We start from the raw sequence: 14,020 nt of genomic DNA on the forward strand, positions 1-14,020 counted from the left end.
TGACTTCTATAGTAGTGATTTTAATCATTTTGGACTTTGACCTATAGTAAGATATCTAGATATAAAATGCTTCATATATATACCAATAAAATACATATGATTGAAAAATACCCTTTTTGGGTGCTACTGGGGATTGAACCCAGAACCTTGTGCAAATATATATATCATTGAAACGAAGAGTTTCATGAGATAATACTTAGCCATACCACAAATCTATGTTGCATAGACTTATGTAATTAGAAATGCCCAGGCAGAAAAGTCCATGAGACCTATCTTGAATTAACCACAAAATAGGAAAGGGAAAAATTACACACACACACACACACACACACACACACACACACACACGAGCCATGCATAATGGCTCAGGCCTACACACACACACACACACACACACACACACACACACACACAACTTGAGCCATGCATAATGGCTCAGGCCTACACACACACACACACACACACACACACACACACACACACACACACACACACACACACACACACACACACACACACACACACACACACACACACACACGAGCCATGCATAATGGCTCAGGCCTGGGATCCTAGCTACACTGGAGATGGAGATCAGGGGGTCAAGGTCAATCAAGGCCAGTCCAGGCAAAAGGATGGAGTGACACTGATCAAAATGTGTTGTACTCATAATTTGACATGTTGAATATTGTACAATATTTAAAGATAATTTTTTAAGGGCTGGAAGGTGGCTCCGTGGTAGAGTGCGTGCCTTGCATGCATGAGGCCCTGGGTTCGATTCTCCAGCACCACATAAGCAGAAAAAGCCGGAAGTGGTGCTGTGGCTCAAGTGGTAGAGCGCTAGCCTTGAGCTGAAGAGCTGAGGGACAGTGCCCAGGCCCAGAGTTCAGGCCCCACAACTGACCCCCCCCCCCAAAAAAAAAAAAAAAAAGATAATTTTTTTAAAGAAAAGTTCTGGAGATTTCAGTTAATGGCAGAGTGTGTGGTGGAAGAGAATAGGGTGGTCTGCACTTCAGAATTGTTAATGGAATAGCAACAGTGTTTTTGAATTGCAGTGTCTGGCCCTTAATTGCTTCCTGAATGGGAGCTATTATATGGCATAGAAAACAAGAAACCAAAACACATGCTTGGGGAGCCAGCAAACTGAGGTTTTTCCAGAACTTGGGCAGTAAGAAGAAAACTGATGGGGAAGTCAGGAGTAGTCGTCTACCTAGCAGTCTTGCATGTAAGATGCTTCCCATAGAGCAGTCTTTATTGAATGGCCAAACACCATAAGAGTTTGGTGGGGACCTATGAGCAACTGAAAAGTGCCTATATGGCAACATGAGAGGATGTGAATAATAAGGAGGGTTTCATCATTGTTGTTAGCATGTATTGGCTATAGAGTGGGATTTCTTTGTCATTTCCACACATGTATACAATCAATTCTAAACATGTATACCATTTCTCTCCTAATAATGGGGAGTTGTAAGGGTCACATACTGGCACCTCTGAGTGCATCTCATGAGTGCCAGTTTGTGAAGTAAGCTGTTGAGCCTTCTTTGTGCCCAAAGGGATTCTTAGTGGCAGGGAATCACTTCTTGCCCCAGCCTACCTCCCCAGAGAGCCACTTTCTGGTAGGCTATGGGAAAAAACCATCTCTGGAATGAGGGCATGAAAAATACTTCATAGGAAGAGGAGTTAGATGGAAAAGAAATGCATAGACAAAGAGAGCTCAAGGAAGAGATCCATAGGAAACCTAGGCTGAGGCAGGTCATGTTTCTGTTCAACTCTTTAGCTCCATGATACTTTTCCATCTGGTATATCCTTTAATAGAAAGAAACTAGTGTAACCACTAGATGGCACCCAGATCCCAGAACTACTCTGGTGTGTGTGTGTGTGTGTGTGTGTGTGTGTGTGTGTGTGTGTGTGTGTGTGTGTGTGTGTGTGTGTGTGTGTGTGTGTGTGTGTGTGTGTGTGTGTGTGTGTGTACGTACACATGTTGAACTCAGGGCTCTGGTGTGTGTGTGTGTGTGTGTGTGTGTGTGTGTGTGTGTGTGTGTGTGTGTGTGTACACATGTTGAACTCAGGGCCTGGTTGTGTGTGTGTGTACACATGTTGAACTTAGGGCCTGGGTGTTGTTCCTGGTGTGTGTGTGTGTGTACACATGTTGAACTCAGGGCCTGGGTGTTGTTCCTGAAGAACTACTTTGGATGTGTGTGTGTGTGTGTGTATACACATGTTGAACTCAGGGCCTGGGTGTTGTTCGTGAGCTTTTTTGCTTAAGGCTACTGCTTTACCACTTGAGCCACATATCCACTTCCAGCTTTCTAGTGGTTAACCAGATGTAAGAGTCTTAAAGACTTCTCTGCCTGGGCTGGCTTTGAACTGGGATCCTCAGATCTCATCTTTCTGAGTCACTAGGATTACAAATTTTCCAAAGGGTAGGCTAAAACACTAATGTGTCATAAAAGAAAAAATAAATAGAACGATGATCTGTAACTGTTTTAGAAGGAAATAATGGATGAAATGAAAAATTGAGATCCTGCATACAGTTTGTCCTCCATATCCACCTGTTTTGCACCTTGGAGTCTACCAAATACTTGAAAAAATATTCAAGAAAAAAGTTGTGTCTGAGCCAGGTTTGGTGGTTCACATTAGTGAGTCAGCATTTGGGAAGTTGAGGCTGAAACTAATCTGGCTTACCTAATGAGATCTTGTTTTTTCCTTTTGTTTTTGTATTTTTAAGGAAATAAGGAAAAAGAAAAAGTATATACTGAATTCACAGAGATTTCCATTTCTTCTCATGATTCTCTAAGTCATATGGTATAAGCACTATTCAGAAGTATTTATAGTATATTAGGTATAAGTAGGCCAGAGAGATTTAAAGTATATATAGGTTACATGTAAATGATGTGCTGTGCCATTTTATTTAAGGGACTTTAGCATCTGTGAGTTTTGATGTACTAGGAGAAGGTTCTGGAACCAATCTTCATAGATACTGAGAATGACTGTGGTTTTTGGATCCATTTTGAGCTATATAAAAAGGACTAGTTTTTACAACCCATAATGGTTAATGACCTTTGTTCATATGTGAATGAGCTCTTAACTTTGATTATCATGATAAATATTTCATTTACCTTGAGATTTTTGTTTGTTTTTTGCCAGTCCTGGGACTTGAACTCTAGGCCTGGGCACTGACTCTGATCTTCTTTTGCTTAAGGTTAGCACTCTGCTACTTGAGCCACTATGCCACTTCTGGCTTTTTCTAAGTAGTTTATTGGAGATAAGAGTCTCAGACTTTCCTGCCGGGCTGGCTTTGAATGTGATCTCAGATCTCAGCCTCCTAGTAGCTAGGATTATAGGCGTGAGTCATTGACACCCAACTTGAGATTTCTTTATTGAGATTAAGTGATTACATAAATTTCACAGTATTGTGGGATAGTGATACTTAGCTAAAGTCACAAGCACATTTTAACCTTTAGAACTTGAGATTTTTTAAAATGTAGCTTTTTAGTAAGTATTTCAAAGGTAAAGATAATCTTTCCCAAAGCTATATCTTTATTTCCTTTCTTTTAACCACTGGCTTGAATTTACATCTTTTAGAAATTTGAAGGCTTCTCATATGTTATTTTGCTTTAAACAGTTGTGTCTGATTATTGCTTTTTACTTGCATTTTGTATGTATGCAACAGAGATGTGGCTTGTAGGTACAGAATGTACTATGCTGGCCTTTTGACTCTGGAAAAGCAGAAAGAAAGCACAGAGCAGGTGGAGAGAGGCAGAATATTGGCTAAGTTAGTAAGCTTGGAAAAATTGTACTGCCTTGTTGAATAGTGCCCTTTCCTCTACTTCTACCAACCAATGTCATGATTGTTTAGTCGATTTCTCCTAGTAGCAGCTGCAAGTGCAGCAGAGCACAATCTATGCCTTTGATGTCAACCATAATAAACTTTGTTTATAAACTGTTACACTAAAACTTTGGATTTTAGCCATTTTGAAGACCCTTTAATAAAGAGAAATTATGAGAGGTTTGTTGACTTGACAAATCATATTAATAGGCATGAACAAGGTCCACCAAAGTCTTTAGCAACCCACAAACAGGCATGTGACTACTAGAAGTCCTCTTCTGAATGGACCACTGGTTTCCTCACTTTATATATTCTGGTTTATTGGGGCTGTTGCATTATTGGAAAAGTGACTGAAGTCCCTACCTTCATCCTACCCAGTTACCAATATAGATACTTGGCACCGTCTTTGTGTTGTATCCTAAGAGCTGCCTCAGATGGCTCTAGAGGGGCCTTCATGAGAACTTTCCTGGATGCTGGCCACTGCCTCTGTTCATCCGAGTGCACTGCCTAGTTTGAGGTATGATAGCAGGGAAACATGGGATAATAATACATAAGGATTCTGGGGAATCTATGAAGATTAGTAATACTTTGTTTAAATTACATTCCGGGTCCCCTCCTTTCATTTTAAAGAAACAGAAGCTTCATATATAGGACTGTTCAAACAATGCTTAAAACATTACAGTGGTGGAAATACAAGTAATCAAAAACTAGTCATAGGTATGTTTCACATATAAGAAAATTGTAAAATGTTTTAATTTAGTTTATTGCTTTTCTACTTTGTATTATAGTTCCTTGAAGTTTCAGAAAAGAACAGAAAAAACGTGATTGTGAAACAAGTCAGGTCATTTTAGACATGTATATCAATAGGGTATGCTTAATATATACATACTTTGTTTTACTACAGATAGCATAACTTGAATTCTCTTCTATTATAACTAAGACTTTGATCTCCATTCATGTGTTGATGGACACCTAAGCTGATTCTACAATGAACAGTGCTGTTACAAACATGGGTGTGCAGATATCTTACATTCCTCCCAATATATGCACTATATGAATTAGTGACTATACTAATTTATATTCACACTAATAGTGTATAAGGGTTCCCCTTTCCCTGAATTCTTGCTAGTAAATGTTGTTTTCTTAATGGCTGCTGATGTGACTGGGATAAAATGGACTCTTGGTGTAATTTTGACAATCACCCATTCCCCCCCCCCCCCCCCCCCCCCCCCGTCTCTTTCTTTCTTTCTTTTCTCTTTTTTTCTTTTCATTTTTTTTGGTGCCAGGCCTGATGCTTGAACTTAGGGCCTTGACTCTGGCTTTGAACTTTGATCCTCAGATCTCTGATTCCTGAATATCTAGGATTACAGGCTTGAGCCACCAGGTGCCTGGCTCTTATGGTTATCTTTTATCCTGCAGTATCTGGTTAAATGTTAATTTTAACTTAAGTTATATCTTTTTTTTTCTCTCCTTTCATAGGGCTTCCTGAAGAATGAGAAGGACAATGCCCTGCTGTCTGCCATTGAAGAGTCTCGGAAGAGGGTAAGAAAACAACTCAAAATGTAGATGGATAAAGTCAGAGATAGGGTAACAATGTACACCAGGGAGATGCAGGTCTTAGAAGATCCGTTTCCTATATCTCACAACCTGTACCACCTTTTATAGTAGTTTCTCAAGTGCATTAAGAGTTTGATGTTCAGTAGGATGGTAAGTAAGTTGAAACAGCCATTGTATGTGCAGCCCAGCAATGTATTACAGTCATTCCTGTAAGGTGCTATAAGACTATATACATCACTAATGCACAAGTTACTCTCATTTGTTCCTTATAGGGAGCAAAAGATCAAAAACCATTCTAAGAGCAGCATGTTCCCAGTTGCTTGGGAGGTGGTGAAAAGAAGGATCAAGGTTCAAGGCAATGTAGGGGAGCAATTAGCAATATTCATCTTAATCAACAATCTGGGTGTGGTGGTTCATACCTGTCATTCCAGCTCTGCAGAGGCATAAATAAGAAGATCATGGTCCAGGCCAGACTGGGCAAAAATGCATGACCCTATATTAAAAATAGCTAAAGCACACTGGAGTCATAGCCCAAATGATGGAATGTTTGCCTACCAAGCACAAAGCCATTAATTCAGACTCTAGTACCACTGAAGGAGAAGAGGGACAAAACCTTTCTGAAACATCCTCTTAGAAAGTAAAATCCTTAGGCCACTGAGAGGGAGGGACGAGAAAAGTTAACTATTCAGTTGGAGCTGGCTCTATGGCAGCTATTCCAGAAAACTGTGTACCAGTCAGCTAGTGGTAGCTCTTTGCAGAGGTAATAGGAGTAAACAAGAGCTCTGTTGTGCTGTTTATTTAGCCCTGATAGCAAGTGAAATGTATTTATGTAGTGTTTGTGTAGTTTAAAAAATCATAAAGTGAACGTTTTGCTTCTTGGTGATTTTTGTTTATTAAAATTTTCTGAGGGGGTAAAAGTACTCACTAGAATTGCCAAGGGACTTGCCAGCTATAGTTCACCTGACTGCACTAAATGACTGATATGGTTAATTATCAGAATGAAGTTTGCTAAAATTTCATTATATTGTTGGCAATAGTACTTAGCCCTGGAAATAGAGAAGTTCACTTGCTTTTGATCTGAAAATACTTAGAAGGAAATTTTTTGTGTTCACACTCTTGAGTTGCTTACCAAAATTGATTCTCCTGACATAAAGGACCGATTAAATTAAATTAGGATTGTTAAATGCCTCCAAGCCTTATTAAACCATTTACCCTGCAGAATGTCTTTCTGGAATTGGCAGTCTCTGAACATTGTGCCATACTGAGACTAAATGTGCAACCAGCCAAAACATTTAGGTGACATACCACAGCGGAAAATGTGTGCATTTGTGTTTGTGAGGGAGACATTCCAGTGTTCGGAGCCGGCCTCAGGGGAAACTCTGACTTGTCTGGACACCAGGAGAATACTGCTGAGCAGTAATCTTTTTCAATCAAAAATGATTTGAAAATCAGCAGCTTCCTGGCCTTCTGGTGGTAATTTCATGTTTGAATAACTTGCCAATGTCCTGCTGTAATGCCAAGAAAACAAGCGATAGAACCACAAATGTGTCCTAGCTTTTCCCATTTGGTGAATCCCAGCAAAAACAGAACAACATTATTAGAACATATGCAGTGTTTCTAAAAGCCTGTAACAGCTCAGTAATAATCGGGTGTAAAGTCAAAGCATATTGCCCTCTTCCCTGTATGAAAATGGGATTTGAGAGTTCCCCACCTGTTCTTAATTCAGTTGCCCAGTTTCCCCCTGTCTTCCTTTCTAAACTGTGTTTAAGGGGAAATATTTTCCACACAGTAACTTGGACAATTCAGATTTTACTTACAATTGCTTTTCTACTGCTCTGTCATTTTCCATGGTTTCTAGGTCTCTATATATTCTTTCATTTTATCCTTTTTCTATTTCCTTGGGTCTCTTTTTGTCCCGTTTAGTCTTTGTCTTCTTTGCCTCAGACCCTCACTGCTCTCCTCTTCTAGTTCCTAGTTGAGCAGCTCTGTTGATTCTACCTCCTCTTCACTGTTAGCATAATGGAGGCTCTTTGAGCCTAATCTAGTGATTGAAAGGCAATATAAACTGCAGGTGTATGGGTGATCATCTCTGATTAACCCACAAATTGGATGTTCCATGATCTCTAATATAATTAAGATAACCTGGGGCATGGCATGCGTGAAGAGAATGTTAATGTTGGTTATTTTTGTTTGAAGCACCTCACCATACTATTGAGTCACAATATTGTTTACTCATGTTGTGGGGCAGTTCTAAATGAGTAGCCTGTAGTACTCAAATATCTACAGATTTGAGCCCATTTTTCAAAGCTGCTTAGTACTTAGAAGTAAGAGTTCCTGGCACACGAGTGGGCAGCCTTATAAACAGGGGATAGTTAATTCCCACTATTGTCATTGACTGTACCTTGTGCTGAAGGTTTCCCACTGTCCTCATCCACCAGTGGTGGTGTATTGTTTTCTTCAGTCACCTTCACTGCCCTGCTATTCTCTATTAGCCACAGCACTTTAAGAAAAACTCTTATATCCTAGAATTGTAACCCCTTTTACAACTCCTTAATAAAAACAATTTTAAAAAGAAAAACTCGCATGAACTTTGTACTGTCCTGGATTGGTGCCACAGTTTTGTGCCTTTGGTGGCAAGCTCAGAAGGCTGTATTGTATACTTGTCTACTCTCACCTTACTTGTACCTGCCTTGGTCCCTGTGCCACTGACCCTTCTTTTCCCCAGGCTGGAAGGAGGTTCAAGGCTGAGGAGGCAATGGGTTTGACCACTAAATTGATAAAGTTGTAGAAGAGATCATGGCTCACTTGTTCAATCTATCTGGATAACTTGTAAGAAATTATTATCCTCCCCCACTCCACTCCATCCTTCTAATCCCTTTTATTTTCTCTGATCCAAACACAGCTTTCATTGTGTAGTTTATGCCTGTAATCCTAGCTAATCTGGAAGCTGAGATCTGACAAAAAAACAAAAACCAAAAAAACCCAGGGCTTTTGTGTTTTAAATTTCAAAGGCAGAGCTTTTCTTGGGGTAAACCCAGGCTGACAGGAATGAGCTCTTGTGCTTGATCCTTAGTAAAAATAAAACCAAGTAGAAGACTTCGTAAAGTTGGTATTGGTTATATCTCCTGTGTCTTCAGAAATCATATTTAAAAGGGGTGAAAATCACCAACTTCTTTCTAAGCTCTATGTGTCCCTTTTTCACATTTTAATATTGGTCCTAAGTCATCTAATTTGTAGTAAGGCTGTTTGATTTTTCTAACAGTGCCCAAAGCACATATATATTGATGCTGTGGGTATCAGTTATCAGCATTGCCAAAAATTAAACAGGCATTACTAATACTCCCTCAGTGCTGCCTAATTAGATGCCAATCTCATTTGTAAATAAAATAGCTTTTTGAAAAGTGAGTTTAAGCTGGTGGGAAACCTGGTCTGCTAGTTAAAGAATAACTGGGAATAGTCATGCTTCAGAATAGTTCTATAAATTGTTTTAATTTACTTTCTCAGTTTTTTTTTCTAATTTGTTTTGAGAAGAGGCTTCTTACTCCTTCTCCCCCACCCCTCTTATTCCTTTTATTTGTCTTTCTTTTTCTTTTTTTTTTTTTTTGCCAGCCCTGGCCCTTGAACTCTGGGCTTGGGCACTGTCCCTGAGCTTCTTTTGCTCACGGTTAGAGCTATATCACTTGAGCACTTTCTGGCCTTTTCTGTTTATGTGGTACTGAGGAATCGAACCAGGACTTCATACATGCTAGGGAAAGCACTCTACCACCAAGCCACATTCCCAGCCCCTCTTTGTCTATTTTGCTTTTAATTCTGAGTGCCTTTGTTGTGGCAACTACATGCAGTGATGCCCATGGGTGGTAGTGAGGTTTCCAGACTTTTTAGGCCTGTTAAACAGACTGGTAGGAAACTTAATCCCAGAAGCCTGTTTTTCTTTTACTTGTTTCCTTCCTGCTGTGAAAGCATTACTGTGTCTTTAGAAAATAAAGTCACTGTCAGAATCTTTTGTATTTGTCTTATCTTAGATGCTTGTTAAATCTAAGATGTTTGATCTTCTAATCCATCATAATGTTATGTATTACAAAGGAAAAAAGAATTCTGTAGCATGAATCAGTATTAACATGTCTAATTTCAGAATTCTTAAAATGGCGCTTAATAAACACATGGAGAGGTACACAGCATCACTAATCATTAGGGAAATGAAAATCAAAATGTAATGAGCTATTACCTCTCACTTATGAGGCTGGCTCCTTTCAAAACCCAGAAAATAGTTAAGTGTTGATGAAGATATACAGAAATTAAAGCCATTGTATTGGTAAAAAATGTAAACTGCTGCAGCCTTTGTGGAAACAGGATGCAAGTTTCTCAAAAATTACAGATAGAAACGACCAGATGATCCTAACAGTTCTACATCTGAATATATACTCAGAAGAATTGGAAACAGGGACTTGTAGTGGTATTTGGACACTCCTGTTTATTGGTAGCAATATTTACAAGTTCAGCAATATATTCTGCAACATGGCTGAACCTTGAGGACATTATGCTAAATTCAATAAGCCAGTTACAGTGAGACCTGTGCTACATGATTCTACTTGTAGGAGATGACTAGAGTAGTCATTTCAGAGAGAAGTGTAAAAGGGTAGATATCAAGGGCTAGGGAGAGAGAGAAATGGGGAAGAGGTAGTGTTTGGTCTAAGAGTTCTGGGGATGGATGCTGGTAATGATGGCATACATTGTACTTAACATTGCTGAATTGTCTACGGAAAAATGATAAATCTTACATATATTTCCCCACAATTTAAATGTTTTATAGTGTCTTAGAATCAGTGAAATAAGTTATGTCATAAGGAGTTGTCATTAAGTTCTTTAAGGGATTTTCTTTTTCAAATTCAGAGCCTTGCACTTGCCAGGCAAGTGCTCTTCCACTGAGTTAAATCCCCAACCCCTTTAGAGGATTTTTTTTTTTTGCATTTTTATTTTTGATTAGCATGATATTAGGAGATCTCGTTGTCTTAATTCCATAAATACATACAAGCAAGTCTACTCCCTCTATTATATTCCCATATAAAGGATAATTTTTGTATGTTTGTGCCAATCCTGGAGCTTGAACTCAGCACCTGCCTGGGTGGTGTCCCTGAGCTTTTTCACTCAAGACTGGTGCTCTACTACTTGAGCCACAGCTCTACTTCTGGCTTTTTGGTGGTTAATTAGAGATAAGACTCTCAACAGACTTTCCTTCCTGGGCTGGCTTTAAGCCACAATCCTTAGATCTCAGCCACCTAATTAGCTAGGGTTATAGGCATGAGCCACTGGCACCCAACATTAAAGGCCAATTAATTTTTTTTATGAAATAGTTGTACAAAGGTGTTACAATTCTATAAGTCAGGTTATGAGTACAATGCTTCTTGGTTATTGTCATCCCTGCTTATCATTCTCCCCCATTTCCTCCTACCATCCCTATCCTCAAGCTAATGTAGTTCATTTTTATATAACATGCATTAAATATAATGACTGCATTTGTTCACCCTTCTTCCTTCCATTCACGTTCTCCTTCCCCCAAAAACATGTTCCCACTTCCTGGTAAATGATAATTTTCAAAGTAGATTGTTTTGCTCTACTTAGGAAGATCTGGTAAGTGGGAAGGGTGTTGGCTTCTTTATAGGGCTTTAAAGGAAACCATGGTCTTTATTTCTTGTCACTGCTCTCTTCTCCTGTCTGGCAGACCTTTGGCATGGCTGAGGAGTACCATCGAGAATCAATGCTGGTGGAGTGGGAGCAGGTGAAACAGCGAATTCTGCACACACTGCTGGCATCAGGAGAAGATGCCCTTGACTTTACTCAAGAAAGTGAGGTAGGTTGAATCAGGAAGATCAAACCATTATTAATAAAAAGATGATATAGCCAAAGAATTATGTCTGCTTGATGAGTGTTATTCTGGTACAGTTGATCACTTTCTTCCCATAAAGCCTTTCTTTGCTTGTCTTTTGGGATGTCATATTTCCCCCAACATGTTTTTTTTGTGTGTGGTTTTTTTTGTTTGTTTCTTTTATTTTTGGGTACCTATACCGGGGTTGAATTCAGGGCCTGTGCACTGACTGTATCTTAGCCTTTTTGTTTGTTTGTTTGTTTGCTCAAGGCTAGCACTCTACCATTTTAGCCCATTTCTACTTTTGGCTTTTTGCTGTTATTTGGAGTTAAGAGTTGCATGGATTTTCCTGCCCAGGATGGCTTTGAATCATGATCCTTAGATCTTGCCTTCTTAGTAGCTGGCATTATAGGCATGAGCCACTCATGTCCTGCTCTTCCTCCAACATGTTTACTGCTTCTGTTCAATATCCTGTGCAGTATCCTTGCTTTTCTTGGACTCTGGCTTACAAATGCTTAAGTATCCTAAAACTTAGGCTATGCCATTTTTTTCTCTCCTAATTACTGTTCTGTTGATTTTATATGGGCTAAATGGCTTTAAACAGTATATGCTGAAGACTCAGATTTACATGTACAGCCCTGAACCCCACATTTTATTGGATTTCTGTAAGCAACTCAGGTTAAAATATGTCCAGAATTGAGTACTGATACCATTACACCATCCTCTTCTCACACAGATCCTCATCTTTATAAATGGCAATTCCAGTTTTTCTACCTGCTCAGATCAAAACCTGATTCATTTTTTTAGTCCTCTCCTTGCCCACCTTATACTCAGTCTTTCTCATATAGCATCCTACTTCTATATATACCTAGAATCTAGCTGCATCTCACCATTTACACTGTTAACATCCTGGTCCAAACCACCGTTACCTCTTACCGAATTACTGAACACGCTTCTAACTGGTGCTTTTAGTTATCTATCACTTTGTAATGCTTCAGACTTTAGTGATTGACAAGCAGCTTTTAGCTCTTGTGCCTGCCGTGCACAAACCATCCTGTTATGTGTCTGAAGAACAGCCCTGGACTTTAAATCCTGCTTCAACAATGATTAGTTTGGAGGTCTTATCCAAGTTACTTATCCTACAGATCTTCAGAGTCTTCAGTGGGAAAATGAGATTGGGGGTGGGGGAGGAGACAGGCTTGTTGGTTGTGGAGCTTGAACTCAGGGCCTGAATGCTGTCCCTGAGCTCTTTTTTGCTCAAGACTAGTGCTCTACCACTTTGAACCACTGTTTCACTTCTGGTTTTTAGGTGATTACTTGGAGATAAGAGTCTCACAGCTCGGGCTAGGAAGGTGGCTTAGTGGTAGAGTGCTTGCCTTGCATGTATGAGTCCCTGGGTTTGATTCCTCAGTACCACATAAGCAGAAAAAGGCAGACGTAGTGCTGTGGCTCAAGTGGTAGAACACTAGCCTTGAGCTGAAGAGCTGAGGGATAGTGTCCAGGCCCAGAGTTCAGGTCCTGCAGCTGATCCAAAAAAGTAAAATAAAAAAGTCTCACAGCCTTTCCTTCCTGGGCTGGCTTTGAACTGTGATCCTCATATCTCAGCCTCATGAGTAACTAGGATTGATTATAGGCAAGAGCCACCAGCACCCAGCAAAATGAGATTTTTTTTTTTGGTTGTCGGTCAATCTGGGGCTTGAACTCTAGGCCTGGGTGCTGTCCCTCAGCTCTTCAGTTTAAGGCTAGTGCTCTACCACTTGAGCAACAGTACCACTTCTGGTTTTCTGGTGATGTATTGGAGATAAGAGTCTCATGGACTTTTCCTGTCCGGGCTGGCTTTGAACCTCAATCCTCAGATCTTAGCCTCCTGAGTAGCTAGGATTACAGTGAGCCACTGGCCCCTAGCCGAAATTAGATTTTTAAAAAAATATTTTTTATTTATTGTTACAAACATGTTGTACATAGGTGTTATGTTTCGTAAGTCTGGTAAGAATACATTTCTCTTTGGATAATCACCCCTTCTTTGCTCTCTCTCCCAGTTTTTCCCTTCTGTTCCCACAAAAATGAGATTATTGAGGCTGGTATTAGGTAATAATATATAAAGAACCCATGTGGCATTCCTTACTATTGTCTTTTAAAATTATTTATTTATTTATTTGCTTCTGATCTTTAAGTAACTATATGAAGGTGTTTCAATTCAACATGTCAATTTATGTGTACAGTGCTACTGTTATCTTCTTAAAAAGTAGTTTGAGAGCCAGGCACCATAGGCTCGCACTTGTATTTCTAGCTCCTCAGGAGGTTGAGATCTGAAGAGTGAGGTTCAAAGCCAGCCAGAGCAAGAAAGTCTGAAGATTTTTATCTCCAGTTAACCAGCAAAAAAGCTGGAAGTAGAGCTGTGGCTCAAGTTGTAGGGTGCTAGTCTTGAGTGAAAAAGCTCAAGGGACAGCAGTCTAGGCCCAGTACATAAACACATAAGAAAAAATAGTTTGAGGGGCTGGGAAGGTGGCTCAGTGGTAGAATGCTTGTCTAGCATGCATGAGGCTCTGGGTTTGATTCCTCAGTACCACATAAGCAGAAATTCTGGAAGTGGCACTGTGGCTCAAGTGGTAGAGTGCTAGCCTTGAGCTAAAGAGCTGAGGCACAGCACTCAGGCCAAGAGTTCAGGTCCCACTACCGCTAAAAAAAAGAAAAAAAAAAGAAAAGTAGTTTGAGATGCTTATTGATGGATATAGAAATTAATATTATATTTATGATAGTGTTAACATTTT

General features: G+C 39.7%; 1 protein-coding gene across 2 annotated transcripts in view; it reads left to right on the top strand.

Annotated features, from left to right (window-relative positions):
* Nup93 (nucleoporin 93) overlaps positions 1-14,020 on the top strand; it is a 110,519-nt gene that overhangs the window by 62,408 nt on the left and 34,091 nt on the right. For both annotated transcript variants that reach the window (XM_042689958.1, XM_042689959.1), the window contains 2 exons: positions 5,309-5,371; positions 11,106-11,234. In XM_042689958.1, the coding sequence (XP_042545892.1) occupies positions 5,309-5,371; positions 11,106-11,234 (192 nt within the window). The remainder of the gene's footprint in view (positions 1-5,308; positions 5,372-11,105; positions 11,235-14,020) is intronic.

The sequence above is a fragment of the Dipodomys spectabilis genome, unplaced genomic scaffold, assembly GCF_019054845.1.
Source record: "Dipodomys spectabilis isolate Male_0828 unplaced genomic scaffold, ASM1905484v1 ptg000130l, whole genome shotgun sequence".
In the NCBI taxonomy this organism is placed as follows: Eukaryota; Metazoa; Chordata; class Mammalia; order Rodentia; family Heteromyidae; genus Dipodomys; species Dipodomys spectabilis.